The sequence below is a fragment of the Cheilinus undulatus genome, linkage group 9 (genome assembly GCF_018320785.1).
Source record: "Cheilinus undulatus linkage group 9, ASM1832078v1, whole genome shotgun sequence".
Classification (NCBI taxonomy): Eukaryota; Metazoa; Chordata; class Actinopteri; order Labriformes; family Labridae; genus Cheilinus; species Cheilinus undulatus.
In genome coordinates, this window is record NC_054873.1 from 37,303,393 (window position 1) to 37,331,025 (window position 27,633).

General features: G+C 38.8%; 1 protein-coding gene across 1 annotated transcript; it reads left to right on the forward strand.

Moving 5' to 3' along the window:
- On the forward strand, positions 1-27,633 carry pax6a (paired box 6a). Its single transcript, XM_041795841.1, has 11 exons — positions 1-13; positions 6,289-6,342; positions 14,824-14,954; positions 15,122-15,337; positions 17,224-17,386; positions 21,172-21,324; positions 23,177-23,259; positions 23,599-23,749; positions 24,653-24,762; positions 24,877-25,018; positions 27,548-27,633. Exons 1-11 carry the CDS (start codon positions 1-3, stop codon positions 27,631-27,633), a joined length of 1,302 nt encoding a protein of 433 aa, XP_041651775.1.

Consider the following 27,633-nt stretch of genomic DNA (forward strand, 5'->3'; position numbering starts at 1 on the left):
ATGCCACAGAAAGGTAAGCTTGCTCTGTCCTCCCTCTCTCCCTCTCTCCCTCTCTCTCTCACTCTGTTGCACCCTCCCTCCCTCTGTTCATCCCTCTTCTTTCTCTCTATCAGAGTTAAAACGTTACAGTTTGTTTTACACACTGGACAATATGGAAAGAAAGAAAGAAAGAAAGAAAGAAAGAAAGAAAGAAAGAAAAGTCTGAAAAGTTGAAGTAGGCAGAAAGAAAGTTTTCTGATCATCTTTCTATCCTTATTAGAAATGTTCGAGCATCTGCACTTCTACATAGACAGGAAATTAAAATGAATATTTATTTCAAATATTTGTAGTTAATCGTCCTGTATTTATCTAGTTTCAGTCTTCTAAAATCACCACTTTCTGACAAAAATAAAATAAAGTTTTTGTCATCAAAAGTTTTTTTTTCTTTTTTTTTTAAATAAACAAAATTAAAGTTCTGAAATGCCTTAAATACATTCAGTGTTAATATTTGATGTAATGTTCAGGAGGTCTCAGACATCTTCAGACTTCTGCTGAAATATTTGAACTTGTTTTAGGTGAATATCTCCCTCTGCTCCATCTCTTCACTTCTATTCGGGGTTATTTTGCCTTCAAGACAAATTTCAGGGCAAATATCCATTATTGGTTACAATCGAGCAGCGAGAAGAACAACCCCAAATCAGCTCTCCTCGGGATTTTGACGCTCGTGCTGAGTGCGCGCGAGGTGATCCCGCCCGCTCCATCTCCAGTGATGGATGTGGATTAATATCATTCATCATTTCACTCAGAGCGGCTTCTCTGCTGGATTATGACGGCCGGGCAGGGGGAAAGATGACCACGGTACACCGAGGAGGTAGAGAAGTTTACTCTAAAAAATATCCCTGCAGTTATTCAACTTTATCATGTTCATTTGGAATTTTCCTCTCAGTGTTACTTCAGCGCGCGCTCAGTGTTGTGATTCGTTAAATCCTGGCAATACTTAAGACAATCTGTAGGAATAAAAATGTTGATTGATTATATAAATAAGATTTTTTTAATTATTTTTTTTAAACAACCCATCTCTGCTTTTATTAAACCTAAACATCCCAGGCTGTATTTAAGTCTACTGAAGAATGTTCCAGTAATTTGAACATAAAATGTTAAAGTATTTATTCTGATCAGTAAAGAGTGAACGTGCCCTCTTTATGTGTTTTATTCACACAATTTGAAGCCTGGAAAGTGTCAGATCAGACAGATTTCTGTTAAAAAGATCACTTTTGTGTTTGTTTTATTCTAATAATAAAAAATAAAGGTTGTTTTTAACAAAAAAAACTTAAATGAGATTGAATTTTTGTAGGCTTTATATAAAGTCAGAGTTTAGGAGGCCTTTGTCTGACTTGTCTAAGGCCCACAGAGGCCTGCGCGGTGTTAAAGCCGCAACTTTTCCCATCTAAACAGGATGCTCTCTGTCACTGATGCTGTTTGGATAGCAGGAATTTAAAATCCTAAATCAACACCAAACAAGACGATCAGGCCGTTAATTGAGACTCTAATTAAGGCAGCTGTTAATTGAGGTCTTAATGAAATTTAAGCCAATTAACTGCATGATTAATCAGGTCAAAATCAATTCACACAACAAGTGAATGTGAGGCTTTTTCATTCTGTGCACGCGAGTTTGTGTGTGTGTGTGTGTGTGTGTACACACAACAGCATCACAAAGATGACATGTTAGAATGAAGAGATACACCGCACGTGCACAAACGCTTGAGTGGGATTTGCCACGCGCACCTGAGCCACATGCAGCGTTCACTGCATTAAAATAATGACTTTATTATCATTTAAAATCATGGGGTTTCATCGATTGATTTATTTATTTATATGAATTATTTAAACTGGTGCAGAATAATTCTGGATTTGTGTCTCCGTGTTACATTTGTACTTCAATACATTCCTTTAAAAAATTATATAACCGACCAAACTCACACTGACTGTCTGCTACCAGGAGAGCATCCTTAACAAATTTTTGGAGAAAAAATAACAACAAAAATTAGTTTTTTTTTTTTTTTTTGTCTATTAACTCGTCTGTTTAAAACCGAAATTTTAAGTCAAAGTTGCCACAAGAGAGTGTGAGCCACATGAAGAGGTCCACAGAGGGCCAGTTTCTACTTTCATCCTCACGCTGATAAAAAAAAAGTTTTTTCTCCCTCCACGTTTGGACGTTTGAGCTCGTGTCAGATGAAATCTGAGTCAGTGCAGGAAAAACTGCATCTTAACATCTGAACTGCACCAAAATTTAAAATGCGTTTATAATTTACTGAACAGATATCTTTACCATAAAGGTCTACTGCTTCAACATTTTCAATAAAGTTTGACGTCATTAAAAAAAAGACAATTTCAAATAAAGTTGTGTTCGCGTATTACGCATGCGGACAGGTTGATTTTCCCCAGAAAATATTTCCGTAAAGTCTGAATTCAGAAACCTTCAAAATGCTCTGGTAGAAACGAATTATTATTATTATTATTATTATTGTTATTATTATTATTGTTATTATTATTATTATTATTATTATTTAGAGTGGCCGTGGTGCAGCAGCAGCAGCAGTATCTCGGTGTCTGTCCTGCTGGCTGAATGTGGCTGAATGAAACTTTTATATTGTCATCAGAGTGTTCAACAGAACTCCTTTATGTCACTTGTGCTGCTCAAATTGGGCTCCCCGCTGCGGTTTTGTGTCGCGGGGTTTTTTAACGAGCCGCAGCTAACGAGGCAACGACATCAGAATCCCGCGGACACACAAAGCCTGCTGGGTATTTACCGAGCCGAGCTGCGGCTCCGCTCCTCCGGCTCTTTGTCTCCTTTCACACGGAGAAAGAGCCGAGCTGTAGCCCGGACAAGGTGCCCACTGACGGCCAGTGTCTGTGTGGGTTCTCTATGTGGAGCTGCTTCTCGTTCATTATGCAGGTTGTTAATGACAAGAGCTTCAGAGAAGGAGCTGCTTTGAAGCCTTTATTCCCGGGCTTTTTAGAGCACAGGCTTTGATTTGAAAAATTGTGATGTAGCTGAATGAACGTCATGGGCTTTCTGCATGAAGATTCTCGGCCTCTATGCAGGGACCAGTTTAGGATGAGACCTTCAGGGGAGCTCAGTTAAAAAAAAGTTGGGGCCTGTAAAAATATTTGGAAAGGAAAGAAAAAAACAGAATATGCTATTTTATGCAACAAATGTACCAATTTCTAATGATACTGTAGATTTTGTAGCCATTCAGCATAAAAGGAAACTGTTATTGTTGATCCATATCTAATGCCACTAAAACTTGCTCATCATGTTTTAACCTTGTCTATTACAAACTATACAAGTTGTTTGCAAAAAGAAGAAGCAGTGACTTGCCTGTAAACATCAATAAAAGTCCACAGTATAAATGGCAGTTAGAACTGAGGATCCGAGGCACACTGATGTAATAAAAATCCTTTATTTAACCTGGGATATCTTGTCCTGATGAAGACTCGTTGGAGTCGAAACGCGTAGATATCCCATCTGACCGCCATTTATACTATGGACTTCTATTGATGTTTACAGGCAAGTCATTGCTTCTTCTTTTTGCAAACAACTTTTTGTCCATTTCCTGAAGAGCACCTGATCCTGACTACACAGTGTTGAATGCTTTGACCCCATGTAGTGCTCACCCACCCCTTTTTTCTCAACTATACAAGTCTTTTACCACCACTCAGACAGATCTGTTGAGTAAACAGCTGAATATTATCTCACTAATAACAGCCCCACTTATGCATCATGAACCTCTGGATTTTTCTCTTATTAAAGAGTGAGGTTGGACCCAACACTTCCATAAGTGGTTCAAAAATGACCAAAATTAGCATCAATATGTTCACTTTTTATATACACTCATTTTTGTTATTCAATCTTGAATTCTAGTTGAAAAGCAGAAGATTTCATGCTTGAATTTTTTACTTCTTAACATCACAAAGTAACTTATAATTGCAAAGACATTGTTAGAAGACAACCTGATCAGGTCATTTCAGCCCATGTTTGCACCTTAGGGTTAATATTCAAGGATGCTGCATTACAAGAAGTCATAACTGATGTAATGTAGAGAGCCAGAGGGAAGAAGACCTGAAGGAGGACAGGCTTATTTGGTGTTCAGGTTTAATGTACAATATTCTGTATCTTCACATTTTAATGGGTAGAAACTCTCCCTCAACTCCTATTGTCCTTCCACATCTGTTTTACCTGCTTACTAACTATTTCTACACAAGATTCAAAAAGGCCTTTGTGCCCCTGTGACTATTATTTTAGTGGTGCTGAGAAAATGTTGTGCTTCAGAACACATCAGAAGGGTCTAAAATCACCTTTGCTTTTATATCTTTTGAAGGTTTCCTTCACTTTTTGGTGGAAATTAAGGCATTACATCGCAATGTGTGTTATTTAACCATTTTAGACCAATCAGAGGTGGCTGTGATGCGATGTCATCAGGGAAGAAAAGCTGCAGATCTGAGGGAGGCAGGTAAACATGGGTAATGTAGGTTTTTATGGTGAGATGTTTCAGTGTTGGGAAAATGATTTGTGTAATTCACTGTATAAAAACTAGTACACAGTGTACAGTGTGAATGATCTGCATTCACATTTTTGCTGCTTTACTGGTTTAATCATGGAGATCAGGCTCATGCTAACTGGAAAATGTTTCTTGTTTTTCATAAAATCAGTGGTTAAAGAAGAGGATTCCTTTAAATAAGGAGCAGAGCAGCCCTCAAGATCTGATCTTAAAATCGCCCCTCATTCAAATCATCATTTTTTCGATGGCTCATTGATTACTGTATCATTACTTTTCTAACAACCTGTAATCAGTTTTTTTGGTTTTAGGGCTTTAACATTAGCTTTTCAAACGCTGCATTTTGTTTTTGATTTTTTGTTCCTTTTTTTGTGTAAAAATAGGATGTTTGGCAGATTTCCTTGCTGAGGTCCTGTTTCCACATGAAGTCACACTTTTTCCCTTCATGCAGGTTAAATAACAGCTTTTCATGGGTCTCAGTGATGTGTAATGTTTTGAGAAGGTAATATTTTGTAATTATGTTTATTCATTTTCCACAATGTTTTTTTTCATAATGTTAGTAGTTTAAAAAAAGTCTAACGTATTTAGAATTGAGTACGATCAAAAACTTGATATTCCAAGCACTGAGCCACAGGGTGAACCAGGATTTGATTAGACCTCACTAAGTGATCTGGATTATCCCCTCTTTTTACAGTCATAAGAAAATGTGTCAAAAGAGGTTATTATTCAGTTCCTCTGTTATTTCTGGGGCCTTACAAATATATGAGAAAACATTACTGTAGCTGCTATTAAAGCATTGAAAGACACTTCTGTGAGGTGTAGGTTTCTGTGTGGGCCCTGCTGAAGTCTGTCGCTGCTGCGTCTGAACACACCATATTTGGATCTCACTTCATTTTTAAAGATCTAGTAGATAAGACTCTCCTCTATTACATGACAGAAAATAGAGCCAGCCAGTGTCCACCTTTATTGTTATACTTATTCTAATATATTTATATATGTGGCAGCTCTCCTCTAAATCTAACAATGTGACTGATCAGAGGGGAATTAAAGTTCATCAACATGTGTTAAGCCATGGCTATTATTCCACACTATACAGTATGAAATTGAGCTTGAATGCTATTGGCCTAAAAACAGTCATGAGGCTGGTGACAGTGCTGACAGCATTTACACCTCAAAAACAGGCTCATTCTGCTCCCTGATATGTTTTTGTTTAAAAGACTCAGATACCTAAAAAGCAAAAAACCATACAGAGAAACTTTCTGGTTCCAACTGAACCTGCCTACTAGTCAGTGTGTTTTTTGTAAATGAGTTTGCTGGTGTTTCTCACATGTAGGACTGAAGGCCTGAAGAATAAAGAACATAAACATCTGTTTAAAAGCTGAGCTCAAACCCGGGTTTGCACAGAGATAAAGGAAGGACTCTGATCAGTATTGCATGTGCTTTGGATCTGACGATCAGAGCTGTAGTCGTCTAAAGAGGCTCTAGTCTGCACTCATAACTTTATGGGCATTAGCATACATTAGCATATGAAGCCATCTCAGGGCAGCTTGGCATTCAGCCATTCAGTCGAGACTCTCTGGAGGTGTTTCTTCATCCAATGACATATTTTTTTCTATTTTCTTTCTTCTTTGCTTTCTCTTTTATTATGTAAGGGTATAAATATGTTGAAAGAAAATGTGTTTTTTGATGTTTTGTTGATGCATGAATGGAAATTATGAGCAAGTTAGAGTTTTTTTCTCTTTTATTGCAGATTTCAGAGGCCAAACAAGCTGGGAGACCGGTGTGGCCTCTATGATGCAAAACAGTGAGTTACAGTTCTATCATTTCTCTCATTATGTGTGATCATTGAGGTCTGAGTGACAGAGGAGAATGTGATTGGTTGTACTTGTATCTCCAGAGTTTGTTGTAAAGTCTTGTATTTACTTTTTTTTTCTTTATTAAAAATGTCACTAATAATTTTGGATAAGCTCCCAAAATTTACAGCCTGAATGTTATCCATGTTTCCCATAACTTTTGTTCTAAATGGTCTTGAATAGTAAATCATTACAAAATCCCATGCGTATATTGACTTGATTTTACTCAATTTTTTCAGGATAATGTATAAATTCTGGTTGTTTTCTGGAGGTCAGAAAGCAGTGTCTCATTACAATGGGAAAACCAGGATTTTTAACATAAGCAAAAGTTATACATTAGCCAAAAAGTTCAGAAAACAACTGAAATTTTCACTTTTTTTGTCACATTTCTTTTCTAAGCACACATTCCCAACTTTAAAAAGCTCTATGACCTACTTATGAGTCCTAAACAGCCAGCTGAAACTCTGCATCAATGTATGAATATGACTCTTTGCTGTTTCCAAGCTGTCTTTATCTCTGCAGAATCTTCCCTTGCCTCGGACATGTCTTCATTTACTGACAGTGAAGAGAAGACAGAAACAGATAGCTTTGATTGTGGAAAAAGAAAAATATTGATTTGAAAATTTTGTTTTGGCTAATCAATTTAAAACCATTCTTTTTTTTTTTTTTTTTTTGTACAGAAAGATAATGTTATATTCCTACTAGGATTTTTGAGTGTCCTGGCCAAGACAGGCAACAGCCCAGTTACCAAAGTTACAATTAATAAGCATGCATACAGAACATGATAACCCTCTCAAAAACATGACATTTATTAATGAGCAAATATTTATCAGAACAGAGCTACAATGATTTTAGATCAAACAGAACATCCACAAACAGATGTCTGCCTTTGTCTGTCAAATCATCAGCACCCTCTTAAATTTAAAGGTCTTTCCAAGTTCTGTTCTGACCCTTGGGACAGACGGTGAGAAAACATCCTGTGAACAAAGATGATAAGTTCCAGTGTTTATAATCTTCATTTGGACTCCATGTGGTCTAACAAAGGGTTTTTTTTAAAGAACATCACTGGCTTTAAGACAAAGATCAAGCTGCTGTTTATGATCAAAAAACACCTCACTGTTTGACAGAAGGTCTATCTCCAATGGGATCCTTCAGTGCAGATGTCATGTATCAGGCGATATTTGGCCTGAATTTAGGCCTGATATTGTCACCAACAGTCAAGGAGACGTGGCCTGATTTCAGGGTTGTAGCAGATCATTATTTGTCCAAATTATTCTCAAGTAATTGGTGTCAATACATGTTTTTACTGCTCCTGATTGAGTCAAAGCCTTCTTAATCTTGAAAGTGTTACCAACCAGATGTTACACACTTTCAGAGTTCACAACCATGGCAGGGAACCATGAAGACCACCTTAGCACCCTTTCAGGCAGGATTTCACTCATATTGTTTTTCTCATTTCTCACCTCAAAACTGAACACATTCCATACAGTCACATGACTGATCATCCTCTATCAATATTTTTCTCTGATCACTTATAATCATGTGAGTTTTTGTGAGGTCTTGTGTCTGTGGAATTACCTCAGTAAAATCTTAAAGACTAACAACAGGTGTGAGGTCTCACAGTGTGGAGTATTGTCTAGTTCATGTGTTCAGAGGATGACTGGTAAAAAAAGGTTTCATTGTCCCTCTGTCTATCATCCCCCCTGCTTTTAAAATCTGGGTAAGATATGAAAATCATCTGATGTGAAGCCATCCTTAGACAGTTACTGGAGCTTAACTGAGCTTGATGTACTAATCATTATTTGAGTTTAAAAAGAGTAACTTTAGTGCCCAGGTAAAAAATACCAAAGTACCTCACTTTAAATAAAAAGCTGTGCTATGTACGGTATAACTGTAGAGCTGTATGTGGTCAGTGAGCAGGACTGACATTGAACTCCTCCTGCTTTCTCCTTTCTCTCTGCGGGACAAGAGGTCCACGCTCTCTGCAGTGAAGGTGTGTGCATTTCTTCTCTATATTTGTCTTTACTTTCATTTTTCTGCTTTTTCTCCTCTTTTCTGATCAGAATCAATCCCACAATCCACTGCTTCTCCCCCTCACGTCCATCTCACCCTGAATATAAGTGAATGATACTGCAGGTTTTTGTTGTTCTGTATCATCAGGTTAAATATACCATCACACGCCTGCACTCCAATCAATTCTAATTCCAAACAGTGAAAATGGAGCAGCTGGAGGTTGTCGGTGAATAGCTAAAGGTGAACCAATATTCATTTTGCCAAGATCATTAGTGAATGAAGCACAGGTTACATTAGGAATTGATTGAAATGAAAGTGGGTTCAATCAGTCTGCTGCACTGTTGAGCAGCTCCAGATGTGTCTGTGTGAGAGTGAAGGTATGTGAGTGTCATCACACTCTTATAAAGCTTATGCTCCAGCTGATACTAAGCCCTAGTATTATCCAAACTTTTTTTTATTATTACCAAGTATTTGAGCATCCTCATCCATTGCTTAATCCAGTTGTTTCTCCTTTGCTGAAAACATAAAGATGCAATGACAATTCATCCTGTAATCAAAGTAAAGTTATTTCCTCAAAAGAAGCCTCTTCAACAACAGTATAAGATTCAAACTGGATGTCTCTAAATCAAAGAGCTACAGGCCTCTTTCACCAACACTTCTGAAGAAATACCGTTTTTCTCAGGAACACCTTGTGAATTTTTCAAGAAAATTCTGACACTTATGCCGCAAAAGGTGATCTATTAATATCAGCACTTTCAGCATTAATGCAATAATAGCAATACAATTAATATACACTATGAGTGCGTTGATTTTTTAGTGGCACTTGATGTAAAATATGTCCCCCAAAGCTCCTTAAAGACCCTGTAAGGTGAAAATAGATCTGTATTTAGGTTTGTTGTATGACAGGTCACTGTGTTATGAACCCCCAGGTTAAATTTCAGCCAAATAAAACATCTCTCAGTTTATAAAATTAAGCTTCAAAATCATGAAAATGAGGCAGTAAAATCTGCTCCAGGATGGTGTGGGTGTGTCTGATGAATGAGCTAAAGCCACGCCCACTCAGGAGAAAAACGATCCTTTCAAATAAAAAAATGCTACAGTCTGAATTGAGGGAAGCACAAATGCCATTTGCCTTCTTCTGACCTTTTGTTGACTTTAGGAGAAGAGATGAAGTCTGTTTTCTGGCTCAAATCTCTGTTATGATACTTAAATGATCCATAGACCACTGTGGCTTATAGATTTGGCAAATTTACCCCACAATGAAAAGAAAAACAAGCATTTAATAACTTTTAACTTTTAATAAAGGTAGTGACTTCAACTAACAACAGACTGTACTGAGATGAACTGCCCTGTGACTTTATATTGTAGTGTTAGAGGGGCGGGGTCATTCCCCACTGTGGGCTTGTGGCATCATGAGCTCACACATTTGCCCCGCCGAAATTGAACCCAGCCAGGAAAGAGGTGAAAAACTTTATAACGGTCTCAATCCAAAATTCAGCCCCATGTAGATCTCAGTGTTTTCACATGTTTACAGCAAACATATTCCAACATATCTAGTGTGTTAAGACACAAATAATGGATTTCACTTTACAGGGTCTTTAATGTTTCACTCCTCAGTGGACGAGTGTAAAGTCATCTGCACCTTGTGTTATCAAACATTTATCTTTTTACTGCTCCTTTATTTTCAGTCCATTACAAGTTCCTTTTTCTTTTTCCTGCACAGATTGCAGGAAAATGTGTGAAATAATTCTCTTTTTTTTCTTCTGTGTCACATAGCAGGGCTCTTAAGCTCTACAGAAAAGTTTCACATGAGTGTGTTATGGATTATAAATCATGATCAAAGCTGTGGCAGACATTAAAGTGTCCTGATTTATCTATATTAACCCCTAATCAGTTTGGTTTATATTATATTAACTTTTAATTGTCTCCATGCAGCTCTGCTTGATACTGTTGAGGCTGCAGCTACGACTATATGTCTCAAACTGTCATGATGATGAAACTATAAAGATGGGAAACAGATTTGATAAGTTTACATTTGCTCCTTCACACCTGGTGATTTTTTTTTCTTTTGGAAAGTTTTTCCTGGCTTCATAACTGTAGCTGAATTAATTTTAATACACAATAACCTTTTTTAATATCGTCATCATAATTTGAAATTTTATAGGGTGCTTTCACACTAGGGGTCTGGTCCCAGATCCAGGTACACTAAAATCTGGTTTGTTTAAGTCAGTGTGAATGCAAACTCATTGTGCTTGAGCACTGAACCAGGCCCAGGACCAGAACCAGGCCCAAAGTTGTTGATGTTGAGTGCAATGAAATTGACTCTGTTACAGTTTCTATGAGATGTGAATGCTATCACATGAGGTAAAGCCAGATCACTGAATGATACCTCGGTATGTTGACCTTCCATCTTAGTGCAGGCCCCTGATTGGACACAAGCAATAACAGAAATCAAAATCTTGACCTGTGAGTAAAAAAGCTCTTCAGTTGAACATGCTTCACTTGATCCAAAGGATTGTAACCATCACAATAGCTTTGTGACGTCTATCAATCAGTTTTGTTTTGTTTTTTGGTTTTTTTTTTTTTTTGTTTTGTTTTTTTTTTTCTTATTCTTCTTTTTTTTCCCTATTTGTCATTTAAACACCAGAATATGTGGAAGTTCATCCTGGGTTTAAAATGCCCTGAATCACCAGTCCACTGTGTTGATCACTTTCTTCACATTGACCCAGCATCAAGTATTTATTATGGATGAACATCTCCTCTTTAATTTGGAGAACATGGAGTACATGGTTAAAGTTAATTCAGGATCATTGTTAAAAGCTGCTTAGCTGCTCCTCCCTGGAGCTCTCCAGCTTCTGTGTATGTGCCGCCTGCGTGTGTGTGTGTCACAGAGGGACCACAGCCAAATTGACTCCATATGTCTGTCTATTAATTGAGTGTCAGCGGAGGGAAGCCTGGGTGTTCTCCTGTGGGACATGACACTGTGATTAACATTTCTACGGCACAAGCATCAACCCCTAAACACCACGTAAACATGATGTGAGGCAGCATGAGGGAGAGTAAGAGGGTAAAGTAACCCACCAGCACACCTAAAGTCAACAGTATCTGCAAGGCTGACTGTAATTTAATTAACCAGAAGAGAAGTTCAAAAGCACCAAAGTGTGAGCTGTAGTGGAATAAAGACCCCTGTGCATCCAGGTTACCCATCTGCTTTTCCACTGGAGTAGTTCCATGTAAGAGGGGAGGGGGATGGTGGGTCAGAGTCTGTTATGAGGATCATAATGAATGAATAAGCAGGTCCACAGTCAGGATCTACTCTTCTTTAAGTGAGTAACAAATCATTTCATTCAGTAAAAAGTTTTAAAAGTCTTTATTCTATAAAGCCAAGCAGAGAGAGATGACCTTTTAACCTACCTTACCTTTAACTGTTGTTTTAATGCCTAATACCGAAGAAGCAGACATGCATTGCATTTTCCCAGATAATCAGATTTATACAAGTTAAGATCTTAAAAAGAAAATTAAAATTATCCCATTATCACTGGATAGTATGCATTATTGGATGGATTAGTTGAGGAAAACATGGAGCACAGCAAAAAACCAAATTTTAGTGTGTTCGTGTAATTTCTTGCCAAAATTACCCATCCATTTATACAAACCACTTTAACCATTTGTGGTCACAGGGGGCTGGAGCCAATCCCAGCTGTCAAGCCAAAAACACACCAGCTCCATCCCACACTCATCCAAATGACCACCTCCATTTTTTTCTATGTACAAACTTACACTAGAGGCAGCCAGACCCACTCAGCACACAGACATTTAGGACCATCTTCCATGTAAGGTGTAGAATTAGTGGGAGACCTCAGCAGCAGGTGAAATATTTTACTATATTTTACTTTTTTCACTTACCCAGAGGTGGGGAGACAGCCCCAAGCAGGTGCTGCTAGTTTTCATGTTTTTGTTTCTTTTAAATTTGGGCACTGCTGTTATCTTACTACCTCTCCTCTCACTCTTATCCTTTGTGTTTGCACACAGTCCTGTAGTTTCCTGTCCCTATATGGGCACAAAAGGTGCATTTCTCTATACTAAATAGGACAATGTCATGTGTTTTGTTGCTCTTATTGGTCCGTAAAGATGTGACAGACAGAACATTCATCCAATCACCCTCCAAGTTTTTTTTTTCAAAGGCTCTGCCTTTTCCCAGATACAGTCTATGGGATGTTTTCTAGATGGATGTGTGAAACAAATCCATCTAATGTGTCAGGTTACTGCATTGCATGATGGGGTAAAAAAAATTACAAGGCCTGCAGCTGCAATACTCTTTCTCTTTCACAGAAATCTGCTTCATGAAGAAACCAAAAGTTAATGCTGATGTCTGATTTAAGTATGCAAACATGCATCTTTAAACCTAATAAAATACATTTGATACCTAATTTGTGCCCCCAAACTGTTGGACTGAACACAGAGCATCAAAGAGTCTATTTAGAACCACAGAGTACATGACTGAACCACTGTTTATGTAACAGTTCATCTTACTGAAGTCAAACAGCCCTGTATTGTCTCATGTGTCATACTGAAAATAATAATACATTGCTCATAAAGATTCTTCTGCTTTTATGATGTGGTGGTCCTCCTTTTGATCATAACTGAATGTGTGTGCTGGCTGGCTGTATGATTTATTAATGCCCCGTTGAGAGGCTTATAAATCTGCAATATGCTTTCCCCCACTGAGCCATTAAGTGACAATAGACAATTGATTCAGTAAATCCCTACTTAACCTGCACAGTGTCACAGCACAGACTGCAGTCGGCTGCTGCCGCTTACAGAAACATGTCCGACCTGCTGCATGTTGATCAGCAGACAGAGCAGTAAAAGCTTCATAAAACAACCTCCACCTACCAGCTGGAGCATGGCTGAAATTATAAACTTGAGGAGATTTATCTTTGTTGCCAGATTTCAAAGGTGAAGATGACAGAAAGCTTGTAACAGAAGAAAACATTTCAAATTCATGACATTAAATTTATCTTAGCTCAAGTATATTCTGATTGTTTTTACCTGGAAAAAAAGAGTATTATGCATATTCAAATTCATAAAGATACTGACACTAATGTTTGATTTTACCTGGTTTAAGTCAAGGTTTGGACCAAGTGTGGAAGTTAGAACTTGTTGCCAAAAAGTGTCACAAAAAAGCAAACGTAAAACAAGAAGACGACCCAAAAGAAAAAATGGCAAAAAACAAATCCAACAAAAGTCCAAACATGAGAAAAGGCCACAAAAAGTTACAGGGAATATCCATGAGGAGAAAACAAACTGACACAGAAAGGCAGGACCATAGAGGCTGAACAAACACAGGGGTGATCAGACACAGGTGAGGCTGATGGCATATTTATAGTGGCAGAAAATACAAGAAAGTAAAGTTTGACAAAACACAATAAGTACAAACTAAAAGAGGAAACACAAGAAACCAAACTTAAGAATAATCAAAGAATCACACAGGGAACACAAGGCTTGCGTCAGTATAGGGGGGCCTCATACCAGAGTCTGCTTAGGGCCTCACTTTGGCCAAAGGCGGCCCTGGTTGTAATTTTCCCATACTGATCAAAAAGAGGGAGAAAATTACAAAAATAAGATCAAATGTAGTACTGTTGTGATAATCAGAAAAAAAAATCTTTGTTATGATGTTTTCAGCATCTTCAACAAAAATTAAAACCCTTTGAGGCAGCCTGTGAGCTGCTTGAATATATGAATTTAGAAAACACAGATTTGGTAACAAAGGTAAGAATTTCGCTTGTATCATCAAAGTATGAATTTTAATATGAAGCATTTTAGCTCAAATTAGACTTCATGCCTGCAAAATAATCATTTTCAGAAGGGTCGGTGGCATTAAGAAGAGAGTCAGAGTCTAAACGCCCAGTCAGAGGTGATCAATGAGTGAAGCAAACACTGGACTTTCATTCACTAGTGTTCACTGTGTTGGACCAACAAAGAAAACTATTTATTTAATAGAATGAAGATCCAAATAAAAGTCAATCTATAGGGACCTTGTTAATAATTTCATTTTGAGCATTTACCTGAGCTAAAATGGTTTAGACACTTTTTCTTAAACGGGCTTTACATTTAGCCAGAGGAAACTGTTTAAAAAGAGATGAGTAAAAATACCGTCATGTGCAGTAGATAAAAAACAGGTATTGACAGGATACAGAGCTTCACTTTAAATCTAAATTTCTTTTAAGCTGTTGTTCCCTGCTGGCTTACCTCCTCTTCCTTTGCATGTGCCTGATCACTTTGGCTTTTTAATGCTTTTGGATTTGGACTTTTTTCACTTCTGCTCCGTTAATCTGCTTCAAACAGAGAGATTTTTATTTATCATCAAACAAACATCATATCTTTTTTGTGTCTCCTGTGTATATGTTTGTGTGTAGGTCACAGTGGAGTTAACCAGCTTGGAGGTGTGTTCGTGAACGGGAGACCTTTACCTGATTCTACCAGACAGAAGATAGTGGAGCTGGCACACAGTGGAGCTCGACCCTGTGATATATCCAGAATACTACAGGTAAAGACAACAAGGTACTTTAGTCTGATGTAAACCTGGTAGATCTGATGTCAATCTGTGCAAGGCATTTGCTTTAGGAATAATTCAACTTGTTTGTTTGAGCAGTCTGTGTTATGTTTACCCCAGCCCTGATAATGTGTAAAACTAAATCTTGTTTTGTATCTTAGGTGTCTAACGGTTGTGTGAGCAAGATCCTGGGCAGATACTACGAGACCGGATCCATCCGTCCTCGAGCCATAGGGGGCAGTAAACCCAGGGTGGCCACTCCAGAGGTGGTGGGAAAGATTGCTCAGTACAAGAGAGAGTGCCCATCTATTTTTGCCTGGGAGATCAGAGACCGACTGCTGGCTGAAGGAGTGTGCACCAACGACAACATACCAAGTGTAAGGCCTTTAGCTCATTAGCTAGACCAAGCCTGACAGCGGTTTAGAATAGAATAATCACAACCGCCTCTTGTTGGCTTGTCTTTGCAGATGTGACAACACACTGCAGTGCTAAAATGCAAAAAATGGAAAATAACAGTTTCACCAAACATCTGGATACACTCAGCAGTCAAGAAAGTCCAGGGAAAATACATCTGGAGATATTTCAGAATAAAATATCACTTTCTCTCCTTTTTTGCCACTTTATTTTAAGAGTTTTTTATAGTCAGGCTGGGCTAAACTGATCAAGTTGTTCCAAAGTTCAAGAACTGCTCGGATAGATCATTTTATCCAGCAACTGTAAAATGAGCAATGGCAGCAAAATTAACTCTGTAGGCCAGGGGTGTCCAAACTTTTTCCACTCAGGGCTGCATACGAAAATATATAAGGATGGTGGGGCCACTTTTATTTGCCTCACGTTGAGGATAGTACAATTAGTAAAAAACAATCTCATGACGGTTAAGATATGCTTAGTGATTGGGTATGCTTAAATGGCTTGTTAATGGCTGACAAGGCAAATAGCCAATTATTTTAACATTTTAGGGAGGCCAGTCAGATTTCAGGTTGCCCTGGTTGGCCCTGGCTGCAACTGGTTTTGCCCCTAAAAATCACCAGTCTACTGCTATTAGACTTTGTAATCCATCAGGGCATTCAATCAAAATATTGTTATTATTTTGGTTGCCAATATGTTTTCCATTAACAGTGCTGTCTTTGTTTAATCACAGAAAACTCAAATCAATAAATTCTTCTTGTCGAAATGTTTGTTTACAGAATTAACATGGCAGCACTGCCTTGTGAGAAACCAACAAGTATAATACAGTCAAGCCCAAACTTCATGTTCAAATGTGCGTCATATTTCATTTAATATTTAGAATTTGCTGCGGGCCGATCACAAAGGACCCTGGGCCACATTTGGCCCCCGGGCCATAGTTTGGACACCCCTGCTGTAGGCAGTGGAAGACAATGCAATATCCTTCATGGGGTCACAATTTCTCACAAATGAACCTCAACTGACATATTGCTTTGTAAGCTTGATGCTAATATATAATGGGAATCAATGTGAACGGGCTAACAGAGTTAGCAATCGTAGCTGTAGTCATTTTAACCTGATAAAAGGTTGATTTTACTTAAAATGAATATTTTATGGTTAAGCTGTATTTCTGATCATCTCTAGTCTACTACTACAGCTGTGTCATTTGGTCAAAGGTCAGTGGCTCTGCACTACATGGATTTAGCCCAAATAATCAGCAGACTGGGGGGTGCCATGACATGTATCAGTCAAACAAATCTCAAGTAGGTTATTTAAGGAATTTCAGATCTTTAAGAGAGGAGTGCTTAGCCCTGTTAATCTATTTCTACCAGCCATCCCATTCATGGGTCAGGCCAACACTAAATTTGCTTGCTCTGATATTGACAGGCTTCGATCCTTTAATTTCTAAAACCTTCACAGAAAGGATTTCTGAAAAAATCCATCAAATTTTCAAAAGCAAGACCACTTTTAAAGCAGAAACAGTCATCTATTCTTCCTTCAAAGTCACCAACTCCCCTGACTAACCAGTCATTTTACATCAAAAACACAAAAGATGCAGGTCTACCCTGCTTCAATTGGTTTGTTAGTTTGTGTTACTGGATAATGTTTTACATAGGAATCAGTGACATGGAAATAACAGATCTCATTAAATCTGAAATGAAGTGTTTCTTGAAATAGACATAGTGAAGCTGGCTGGAGGTTGACTGTGGGTCATTAATATTTTGATGGGGTTTAGACAATACCTGCTTTTTTAGAGACCTTCTACAAAAGGTTCACATTTCCAGAAAATTAATCATGACGTTGTGTTTATCACCAGGTTTCTTCCATCAATCGGGTCCTCAGAAACCTGGCCAGTGACAAGCAGCAGATGGGCACAGTGGGAGCTGAGGGGATGTTTGACAAACTCAAGATGCTCAATGGACAAAGCACCTGGGGAGGACGCTCGGGGTGGTATACTGGGACTACAATCACTGCCAATGGTAAGATACTTACTCAAACCTCTGCTACTTCACTGCTATAAGGAATTAACTACTCTTACAATCACAAGTGTGACCAGCATTACTATTACTGTTTTGTTAATGCTGCTTCATTAACACTCATAAAGCTATGGTTTTAGTCAAATATCCTGAAGATTATAAAGTATTTGTGCAATCTCATGTAGGGTAATTTGTTATTTACTTTAACCACAGTTGGTTTAAATTCATTTGCCTCTACTTTTGTAACCCCATTTAAATGGGTGTTTTGTAGTATGCCTCTGTGGCTCAGTAGGTAGTGGGTTTGAGCCCTAGCTCCTATACAGTTGCATGTCGATTTGTTCTTCGGCAAGAAACTTAACCCCAGTGTGCTCCCATTGCTGCGTCCTGCTGCTACTTCAGTGGGACACAGCGATGGAGCTAACCTGCATTATGTCACTCCAGCTCAGGGAGGTGTGGTCGAGTCTGTGTCTTCTTATGAATACCTTTGGTTCTTGATCGATTATTCTTTGACTTTTAAGCTTCAAATTGAGCAATTTGTAAATAAGTTTGAGCTGTGACTGTTTTTTTATTTCAGAAATACGTTTTTGTTTTGGGGTTTTTTGGATGCAAAAAAAGACTTGTTTCTACCTCATGCATCTTCTAAATGCCTTAAATCTTTGGAAACTTTTTACCAAGGTTCACTGAGGTTTATAATGAATCATAAGTCCTTAAATCATCATTGTATTCTGTATGACTGAGTTGGTTGGCTTGTGTTGATCACACTTAAGCTTAATCAGTGGTATATCCTTATTTATAAGGCTATAATAAACCTGCTTCTATCATACTTGTGTGATTTCATTTAGATTAAAAGTGCTGAAAGCTAGAGTCTTCATTCTGTGACTTAGCCACAAGACTTACTTTTACTATCTGTGTCTAAAGTCTGTCTTGAAGGAGTTTTAGGTGTGCTGCTCCTAGAGCCTGGAACCTGCTACAGGAGACGTTATGTCTTGAGGATCTGGTCTCTTTAAATCTTTTAAAAGGCAGATTGTTGAGGGCATCAGAGAAAGATGCATCAGGTTATAGTTTTGACTGATGACTTTCTGATCTGTGACTCAGGGTTTGTTTTTTTTTCTGGGGTTGTAATTGCTCTGTTTGACATGTCTGTGTCTTTTTTTTTAATTGTGCTGCTGCCTGTCTTGGCCAGGAACAATTGCAGTTCAAGGCTTTTGTGTGTTTTCCTTTGGACGATCAAGTGATTGTGAGGTTATAAAAACTGTGATCTTGGAGCCCATCTGTTAACATCGTCAATTACTGTCTGTTAGACAACATGGGCTTCTGGGAATGGTTTCTAATTCTTCCTTAATTCTGGTAAAGCGAACAGTAGGGTTAAACAGCTTCCAGCCAAGATTTCAATTTCCATGTGCCATTTATGCCAACACCACCTTTTAAGGTCCATTACATCCCCCTAAGTAGCTATCGCTCATCTGATTTTTCGTGATTTCAGTTCAACTTGTAATTAATGGGCCCTATACTAGCCGAAATAACATTATCATGATTAAAAATTATAAAAGTCAAAATGTAAACTTGGTCAGTCTGTAGTCAGGGTCTCAAGATGAGAAGAGGACGTCTTTTATTGAGGTCATTACAGAAAATGTGGACGTTATTGATGAATGTGTAAAAAGTTATAAGATTTAAGTACCCCTGACCCCAAAGTGCAAAGTCTGGTGTGTTTGGATAGTGTGAACATAAGCATTTACCATGGCAGTGATTCCAAATGTGGAAGCTAGGACACCTAGGGGGGTCGTGAGACACTGAAGGGGGGTCAAGGGATACTTTCCAAAAAAACAAAGAGAACTTTTAATTAATTTCAAGTGGTACATTGTGTTCATTATTGTAGTAATATTCTTAAAATGACTTCAGTTTAAAATAAACCTAAGTTATTATGTGAGATTTGTGCTTAAATGTAAGTAGCATGTACAAAAACTCCCCAAATTTGTATGCAACACTTCATGCAATATCATATGCTTTAACCACCTTCAAGGAAAAGGGTCCCCGGTCTCTGAGGGTATTATTTTGGGGACCACAGGCTGAAAAGCTTAAGAAACCCTGTACTAGGGCACCATGCCAAAGTCTCCTTGCAGAGGTAGTTTCAGGTATGATTCATGTAGGTTGTAGTAGTGAAGATGTGAACACAACTGTGCCAGAGTACTGGGCACTTGTCACTGAGCAGAGCACTAATAAAGCAGACCAGCGGGGGCAAGAGGAGGGGGCATCACTTGCACCCAGGCGTTTTCACAGCCTAGCATTTTCTGAGCTTTCCTTGAATTTTGTTCCAGGCACAGATGAAGCAAGAAGAGCTTTAACATAAGTCATTTTTTATTCTGAATTCTAACACATAAAAAATGTCATTAACCAGGAATATAAATGTGTTGACCAAGACAAAGGTTTATTTCCTTCTATTTGATCATTGCATCATATAAAGGCCAGAGTTAATAACCCACTTGTAAAAGTTACCCTCACTCCCCATCATACACAACAGAGGACACTCTATTTAGAGCAAGCACGATCGGCTTTACCTCCTTCACTCTGTGAGGCTGAGGGCCCCATTTGCTATGGAGCAGACTCATATGCTGCTGCTCCTCCTCCTGCACCCTGGGATTACAACAGTGAAACAAAGTCATGCTATACTACCACGGCTGCTGCCTCCTCATCAGTCTGCAGCAAGCATGTGCCTCTGTGAGTGTGTATGTGCATCTGTATGGAGGAGGCAGAGGGGGTGTCTCCACTCATTTGTGTCTCTTTCTGCCTGACTGATTGTGACACTGAGCAATGGCTTCATTCTGTTTTGCAGTCTCTGTCTGCTGGGGATAATGAATAATTAGGCTAGCGCCGCAAATAACATGAGTTCCACGGGGAGCTGGAGTCAAGCTCCCTTCTGCTCACAGATCTCCACTATGAAGTGCCCTCCGCCTTCACTCATCTCTCACTTACACGCATGGTTTACTTCCGTGGATCTGAGTATGACATATTGTATTGTCTGATCAAAGGGGGATTTTAGTAAAGTAACATGTACACAGGCACATTGATGTAGCTATAATTACTAATAAACCTGTAGAGAAAATGTCTTATTGAGCATAAATGCATATCATAATATTTAATTTGTAAATTTTACAATGTCACAATTATCAAATTACTCAGACTTATTTTATTTTATCCATCCATCCATTTTCTATACCACTTATCCCGTTGGATTGCGGGGGCTGGAGCCCCAGTTGTCATTGGGCAAGAGGCAGGGTGCACCCTGGACTGGTCCCCAGTCAATCACAGGGCTGAAATAGAGACAGACAGCAAGCACTTGCACATTCACTTACGGCCAATTTAGAATCACCAATTAACCAAGCGACCATGTTTTTGGTGGTGGGAGGAAGACGGATTTATAATCATATTAATTTTCAGTTTTGGCTGATTGAATTATCATAAAGAAAGTAAATGCCATGACTAAAAGTAAAGACTCAAATGTAAAGGACTTTTTATTGACTAAAACTAGACTCAAATGGTTTTTAGTTTACAGATTGGTTTAAAGACTGCAACTTAGACTAGATTTACAGGTAGATACCAAAATTAACACAGTGTCTACACTCTTAAAGAACTAAAAGTCAAAGTCAGTCTGATCAGACATACCTCTTTACACACTGTAACTGTTGTTGACTCTGGTAAAATAATATATTAAGTGAATCTATTCATTTGATCTAGTTGCTAAACCTTACTGATCTCTAATACCCCTTTACTCTCTACCTTCTTTGCTGCAGAGTGTCCACAGGTGGACGGAGGAGAGAACACCATCTCAGTGAGCTCTAATGGTGAAGACTCAGAGGAGACTCAGATGAGGCTTCAGCTAAAGAGGAAACTTCAGAGAAACAGAACGTCTTTCACTCAGGAGCAGATAGAAGCACTGGAGAAAGGTAACTACCATCAGTGTTTACAGCAATGATCAAATCCACACAAATCTGTGCAGGTTATAGAGACATGTGAGCTGTGTTGTCTCTGCGTCACTGCTTTTAGGTTCTGTATCATCATTAAAGAACAGAACTCTGTTTTAATCAGGTTTAAGCTGCGTAATGGAGAAAATCACGTTATGTGTCAGTTAAGTCATCCAGTAACACTTAAAGGTTTATAATTAATGTTACAGTTTTAAATGCATGACAGAATGGGTTAGCAGTGACTTTGAGTTTAATGTCTGATATTGTCTGATGAAGATACAGCTCACTGCTGGAACTGGCAATTTTGGGGGTTTCTGGTATAATAAACAATAAAGTGGTAAAAATTTACAACAAAGTAATGAATTTACCCTAATGACAGGCATGACACTATCATCTGCACGCAAAAATTAATGAGATATGGCATGTAAATATTAATCATTTATTTGAAAACAATTTAAGAAATTTTTATTGATTTATCATTTTAATTTTTGTGAAAATACATAAAGTATTGGTTTTAGGTGAAACTCTACAGTCATTTTTTTATCCTTTGCTGTTGTCATGGAGTTCTATGAGTCATTGTTAGTACAGATTTTATGTGCGCAATGGTGATGATGTCATTACCCGCTGTGGGAGTGGTGTCCAAAATCATCTATTTATTGTGCCAATGAGTACACAAAACAGTCCCCAGACAGATCACTATGTAAGGAATAGGCAGTATGAGGGTGGGATTTAAGACATGATTGAAGTACAATCTTTTCACCTCACTCTTATGACAAGTAGACTTTGTCAACAAGCTTCCTTGAAAATCCATGTGCCCCAAAAAAGTGATGTTCATAGATGTCCTGTAAGCATTATTTGAGTAATCTTGTCTGATATGCAATCAAATCATAATACAGCATTAATTTAAGTTTATTTATGAGACAGATCAATCCTAGATGAGATGGTACCACTTTCTATGAAGCTTACCTCTATAAAACATTATAAACATACCTTTATCGCATTATAACGCAGCTATAACGCTGTGTAAAAATAGTTCAAAGCATTTGTGATTATTTGTTATGCTTTATAACAGTACTCATCACTCATTGTAGTGCTTTAAAAATTATTAACATACTTACAATGTGTTAAAGTGTGCATGAGGCGCTAATTATTCATAAATATTTCATCCATTTTCTACACCGCTTATCCCATTGGGGGTCGCGGTATGTCCCAGCTGTCATTGGGTGAGAGGCGGGGTACACTCTGGACTGGTCACCAGTCAATCGCAGGGCTGACATAGAGAGACAGACAACCAGGTACACTCCCATTCACACCTACGGTCAATTTAGAGTGATCAGTTAACCTAATGAGCATGTGGAAGCTGTGAGCATGGAGGAAGCTGGAGTACCCAGAGAGAACCCACATGTGCACAGGGAGAACATGCAAACTCTGCACAGAAAGGCCCTGACCAGGAAGCGAACAAGTGATTCGTGTTGTGAGGCAACAGCACTAACCCCCTGTGCCGCCATACAGCCCCTAGCATGCTTTATCATAATAACTATCACACTCTATAAGGTATTTTATAATGACTTAGGTTGGATGTTACTGCAACATATTTGCTGACCACTAGCTGGATTTGCAAATGAGTGTATTTAAGATTTTCTGTACTTGTAGCATGTTATTATCATTTTATACAGGGATTCTTCACAACTGAAAGCCTAGACAAGTAGCAAAGGAAAAGCCTAAGTGCAAAAACAAAAGCTACAGTGGGTATTAGAAATTTCAGTAAACAATGGCCCACAACTCATCTTAACATCTAATCGTATCGTGTAATGACAGTGGGTTCTTGTTTCAGAATTTGAAAGGACTCACTACCCAGATGTGTTCGCACGAGAGCGCCTGGCCAACAAAATAGACCTCCCAGAGGCAAGAATACAGGTATGACCTATAAATGTGTTTGGTGTAAAAGTCAGTCAGTCAGTCTAGCAAATCACTGGCAAATCAAACAGTTCCCTCAGTCCACTGAGTTTGTGGAGAGCCTTTTGGAGAAATTTTCCTTTTAGATTTTTGCAATCTGTGCTAGGTATCATCATTAGCACAAGAGTGTATTACAATGTAAAAAGATTCAGAACTACTGTATGTTTAAGAACTTTACATAGATTTAAAGATTATGTCATTAACACCAACACATTTGAGGAACTATTTCCCCAGCCTGTTGGGAAGAACCGATGTCAGTGATGCTTTTAAGATGGACTGATAAATGCCCTGCGTGTGCAGGTTTGGTTTTCCAACAGACGAGCCAAGTGGAGGAGAGAGGAGAAGCTGAGAAATCAGCGTCGTCAGGTCTCCAATTCCTCCAACCATATTCCCATCAGCAGCAGCTTTAACTCCAGTGTTTACCAGCCTCTACCCCAACCTACCACACCAGGTAAGACAGGGAATACACGGTAGTAATGGACTCACACTTTTATGAGCATTAAGACTTGTTTTATGTATTTTTTTATTATTTGTACACCATATAATTATTGCTATACATCAAGCCATTTCATTAAAGCAGTTTTACATTGTCATAGCAGGGAACCAAAAGTATGAACAATGCCTCCTATTTGAATTTTCCATTAAATTAAGAGAAACGACAGTGAACGAGTGTGCAGGATATGTTAGTTGGTTTCAACTTCAAGGTCTTAAAGGGGCAGAGAGGTAGCTGTATTCTGCAACTGTTCAGGCTCTCAAGCATGTAGGATTTTATGTGATTTTGAAGAGAAATACACAGGATGAATGGCAAGAATCAACTTTTAAATAATGTACTTTAAATTTTGTAAGAGTAGAAAAAGTTGCATGGTAATGATTTTTTTACCAAATATTTCAAATCAGACCTAGATGGAGATCCTGTACGTAAAACAATCAAAGAAACTTGGATTTAAAAATATGGGGTAAAATGAGGCAAGATTGGCTTCTTCAGCATCCAACTTTGTACCTTGATTTTAATCTAATGTTGGTTGTTTCAGAAACATTATGCAGGTATGCAGCCATACCCTGAAGGAAACCATACATAGAGCCTTTTACTCACTTTTCCTTGTACAAATCTCTGAAATACATGCTGCCACTGGAGCTACAAGCTATAAATTTTCTAACCTTTGAATAACTATATGTTACTAGCTTCATTTCAAACCAGACTGTCCCAAAAGTTTTATCTTGAAGCTTTATTTGCAAAGAGAATGTCTTGAACCAAATATTTCCCCTGCATATGCAGGTGTCGTTAGAGTATGCCATTAAAAATCACATTTTCTAAGAAAATGTTAAGATCTCTTCTCCATCTCTGTGTCTTTAGTGTCCTTCTCATCAGGGTCCATGTTAGGACGGTCAGACCCAGTTCTTTCCAACAGCTACAGCCTTCCAGCCATGCCCAGCTTCAGTATGGCTGCCAGCCTGCCTATGCAAGTAAGATTAGCATTAGACGTCAGAATGAATCTCACTAAGATTCGAGGTGTCTTTCATGACTACCACTGGATCATTTCTGCAGTTTTCATACTTATTGTTAATCTCTGTTTCCAGGCATCCAGTCAGACCTCGTACTCCTGCATGCTGCCCACCAGCCCCACAGTAAATGGAAGAAGTTACGAGACATATACTCCTCCACACATGCAGCCACACCTCAACAGCCAGCCAATGGCCTCTTCTGCAACATCGTCAACAGGTAAGAGGTAACTTCATGGAGACAGTTTGGTACTTTACACACCCTCCAGTCTTCTTTGCCTGTACTGACTGGATTCATGGCTATGCAGTGATAGCTGAAGCCAGAGACATTAAGCTATGTTTTCATGATGTATGTGCTTCTCTCCAGGCCATTCTTACAAATACAATAACTCAAGAATGCTTTGAGAGATTTTTTTCAAGCTTGGGAAATTTGGTGGAAGAGGGATAATGATATGGGGCTGTTTTTCAGGGTTTTGGCTAGGCCCCTCATCTCCAGGGAAAGGCATCTTAGACATTCTGGACAATGCTATGCTTCCAACTTTGTGTCAACAGTTTAGGAAAGACCCTTTTCTATTTCAACATGACTGTGCACAAAGCAAGGACTACAAAGACATTCTTAGATAATGTGGAAGAACTTGACGGCCTGTACAGAGCACTGACTTCAACCCCATCGAGCTCCTTTGGGATGACCTGGAATGGAGATTGTGAGCCAGGCCTTCTCGTCCAGCATCAGTGTCCAGCACCTCATAAATGCTCTACAGCATGAATGGGCACAAATTCCCTCCAAAATGCACCAGAGTCTTGTGGAAAGTCTTCCAAGAAGAGCGGAGACTGTTATAGCTACAAAATGGGGATCAACTCCATGTCACAGTACATGTATTTGAATACAGTGTCGTTACAGTCCCTGTTGGAGTAATGGTCAGGTGGTCAAATACTTTTGTCCATAGAGTGTATCCACCCCACTCACACCTCTACACTAGCCAAGCCTTAAAGTGCCGTGGGGAAGCTGTGGTTCAGTGGTAGAGTCTGTAAATTTCAACAAAGATGCTGTTCTACACGTCTGAAGTTACTGATTGGTCATGTCTTTCATGCCAGGCCATAAAGATCTACACTTGGTCTACCACTGTCTCGGTCGTAAGTTGCATGTGCATTTTATCTCCCTCAATACGTGAGATCAGAGCTGCTCAGGGCACCTGAAAACTGCTGTCTTATTAATCCTAGACTAGTCAGTGAATACATCCCATTACTTTAGACTTAAAAAGTGAGGCATGCAGTATCACAGGATCATAGCATAGAAATTATAAAGAGATTAATCAGTTTAGCAGAGATAAATCAGGGAGCTAAGATTCTCATCATCACAAATTGTCCCATGCTTGTGTTTAAACTGCACTTTGACCAGAGTTTCCGCTAAAGTTTTTTGTCCCCGGTTAAAATGACCGGCAGTCCTCAAGAATTCTGGTCATTTAGAACAACTACCGGACATTTGCTCTAACATTATTTTACTGCATTAACAGCAGGAAAACACATAAATCTGAAATTCTGTGATACATCGATACATGCAAGTCTGTGCTAAACGGAACTGATGACACATTTTTATTTCAGAACCTGACCCAAAACCAAGACAGTAGAAACCAAGCTAACAGTAAACCTGAGTAATTATTACTATGTTATTACGGACTGGTAGACACACATAAACATGATTAGACCCTGGAAATGACTGCACAAAGATTTTCTCTGATTTTTCTTGGTGTAAGTGGTTTAAAGTATCAAAATGAAAGCTGCAAGCTTTTCCTTACACACGCAGTCAGTTACACAATATACGCCCACGTTAAACTCATAAACAACAACAGTTAGCTTCACATCAGCACTGTAAGCCTGTTAGCACATTGGCCGCAACCATAACTTAGCAGCTTACAACAGCCAAATATCATCCTCCACTGACAACAACAAAGCATCCAAACTTAACTCCCTAGTGCTCTGTTAACTGGACACTACGTTAAAACTGTGCATTTCAAATTAAAATTTATTCTTACCGTCAGTTGTCCAATATCAGTCCTCATGATGATATAACTGTAACCTCTGCTAAAGCTGGAAATCCAACCATCCTGGTTTATTTGGACTAGTCCCGAAAAGACAAAAGCTTCACAGCAGATAGTCCGGTCCACTCCTCTTCTCATTGATGGCTTATCCAAGATTTCTTATGCTAATTAGCCAAGACACCCCGAGCATTAACAACCAGCTACGAAGAAGAGAGATGGAGCCTTCGCTATCAGCTCCAAGCCGTCAATGCCGTTCTGCAAGATGTGACTCTGTGTTGAGAAATTCTGCTTTCCAAGAAAGTTCTGGTCAAACTTCCCCTGCATATTTTCCAGCAGCGCTGAGCTCCCTCAGAGATAGGCTTGGTTTGACGTCCTTCACATCATCTTGCATACATACGCAACTTAATTAGCCATGTAGTCTTTGTCTGAGGAGATGAACAACCTCAGCACCGCAGGACAGTGGATGTAGTAAGATTAGGCTACTTTGAGTTTATGTTAAAGGATTCTCGCAACATCTTCTAGGTTACAGAAAACATAATATGCAAGAATTCACTTTTTACTTATCTGGTTATTGGCATGTTTTCTGTCTGACATTTTGACCGGTAATATTTTATCTGCCGGACATCCGCTCTTGAAACCGTCCAATGACCTGCAAATGCCAGCAAACAGAAACTCAGACTTTGACTAACACTTTGTTCTTTCCTCCCCAGGTCTGATTTCTCCTGGTGTCTCAGTTCCAGTCCAGGTTCCAGGAAGTGAAGCGGACATGTCCCAGTACTGGTCACGCCTGCAGTGA

Excerpts from the sequence above, each read along its gene's own strand:
- pax6a (XM_041795841.1), top strand. Across the intron at positions 15,338-17,223 it reads CCAACGACAACATACCAAGT|GTTTCTTCCATCAATCGGGT; the intron begins GTAAGGCCTTTA and ends GTTTATCACCAG. Across the intron at positions 23,260-23,598 it reads TCCCAGAGGCAAGAATACAG|GTTTGGTTTTCCAACAGACG; the intron begins GTATGACCTATA and ends CTGCGTGTGCAG.